Consider the following 1,936-nt stretch of genomic DNA (forward strand, 5'->3'; position numbering starts at 1 on the left):
TCTTTCCTGTGCTGGAGGAAAGAAAACCTTAGGCTTGATTCACTGCAGAAGTTCCTCTGATCTTAATGGATGTGTAGTTTTGGAGAGAGGAGACAATTAGTGTGCTTGGCTTTTCAAACACATACATGTTCTGAGGACCTGAACTTCAGAGATTACTTTGAACTCAGTGGAAGTCTCACAGAAGCGTAACTATGTTTTGCTAGGTCCTATGTCCTACTGTTAGTAGAGTTTTTAGGCTTTGGAGCTCAGCTATCAAGTTTAGACCTATAGCCTTCATTGCAACCAGTACGGATATGTGCAGGGCTACACTGAATTTCTACAGATTCCTTCCAGAGAGTGACTGAAAGATCATGACAAGCAAGAACTCAATCAGCTTTTCCTGCACATTAACCTCAGCTTTCCTCTCAAATAGATGAAAAGCTCACATCTCTGTGGAGCTGAAACAAAGCCTCTGTCACCTTTCTGCTTCTTCCATCCCCTCCACTGCTTTCTGTTTTTAAAATCTAGTCAAGTGGGAAAAGATCGTTTGACCGTGGAACTTAAATGTCGCAAGGCCTTGTGGATTTACAACAGTGGCATGCTCTGGAATCTGATTAGTCCGCTATATATCCACCACCAAAGTAGAGTTGGTACTGAATACATAGTGTATATTTTTTTCCCCTCTTTCTTTTTTTCAATAGCATTCCTGGGACCACCAGAAGTTACTATCAGTTCCTGTCTAAACTGCATAAATGTCACCATAAAGCTGCCAACCTCTCACTTCAGAGAAAATGAAAAGCTGCTGTCTTTAATTGATATATATGAAGAGCTTGATTATGAAATAACCCTGAGAACCCTTGATGGAGAGCATAAGGTAAAGAACTTCTTGTTCTATTTGTGGTTTAGGGGAGAAATACAGAAAGCAAAAAATGGCTCTGATGGTTAGCAAATTCACAGAAGCAAATACATGAATTGAAGATACTTAGAAGAAAACAAAGAGAATGGCCAACATAATCTTGGCTTCCTTTAGGCCTGCCTCTCTGCATTAAGAAGAGGAATACTAGTTGTCCTGTATCCTTACTTGAAATAAAGCCCAGGGCACTGGCTCAAGTGATTATTCTCTGGGAAGACAAGGGGAAAACAATTTAGCAGAAACTGCTAGCAAGTGCATGCACAGCTTATAGGAAAATATGTTCAGAAAGCAGTTCAGTCATTTTCTGTCAAACTGGAAGAATGTATCCAGTTAGTTTCTGAAACAGCCTGTTCTGGGTCTGGTACTAATTTTTTTATTTTTTTTTTTTGTATGAAATACAGAGATGGATAGGCATGATTAGAACTTAAAATGACCCTCACAAAATTGAGAACTAATCTTTAAAATAATAGGAGGTAATTCAATAAGGACCAATGCAAGGCATAATGCTTAAGAATAATTGCCTGTGTAATAAGTAGATTGGTAACAGCTACACAGGCAGCAGTTATGCCAGAAAGGATGAGAGCATTCTGTAATATTACAAGCTAAACATGACTCACATGTTGCTGAGAGATCAAAAAACCCCCATATTTTTACGTATTTAGTACTTCTAAAGCCCACCTACCCGTCACCAGTCTGGGGTTCAGAAAAGGCATGGACCAGTTGAGCAAGATCCAAAAAGGAACATTGAGGACTGTGGGGATCCTGCCACAGAACCTGTGAGGAAATGCTGCAATAATAGGGGACCGCGTAGTTTAAGCAAGCAAAGCACAGTTAGAGGCCAGAGTCTCTTGAGTACGGCCAACCGCACTCTGGGCTGCATCGGGAGAAGCGTGGCCAGCAGGTCGAGGGAGGTGATTCTGCCCCTCTACTCTGCTCTGGTGAGACCTCACCTGGAGTACTGTGTCCAGCTCTGGAGCCCTCAGCACAAGAAGGGCATGGAACTGTTGGAGCAGGTCCAGAGGAGGGCCACAAAAATGATCCGAG

The 1,936-nt window shown here is 41.9% G+C and overlaps 1 protein-coding gene across 12 annotated transcripts in view; it reads left to right on the forward strand.

Annotated features, from left to right (window-relative positions):
- Positions 1–1,936, forward strand: part of IFNAR2 (interferon alpha and beta receptor subunit 2) — a 16,836-nt gene that overhangs the window by 8,383 nt on the left and 6,517 nt on the right. For all 12 annotated transcript variants that reach the window (XM_035896384.1, XM_035896391.1, XM_035896385.1 and 9 more), the window contains one exon: positions 681–853. In XM_035896384.1, coding sequence (XP_035752277.1) covers positions 681–853 — 173 coding nt within the window. The remainder of the gene's footprint in view (positions 1–680; positions 854–1,936) is intronic.

Source organism: Egretta garzetta, unplaced genomic scaffold, assembly GCF_000687185.1.
Source record: "Egretta garzetta isolate BGI_Z169 unplaced genomic scaffold, ASM68718v1 scaffold45, whole genome shotgun sequence".
NCBI classification, from domain to species: Eukaryota; Metazoa; Chordata; class Aves; order Pelecaniformes; family Ardeidae; genus Egretta; species Egretta garzetta.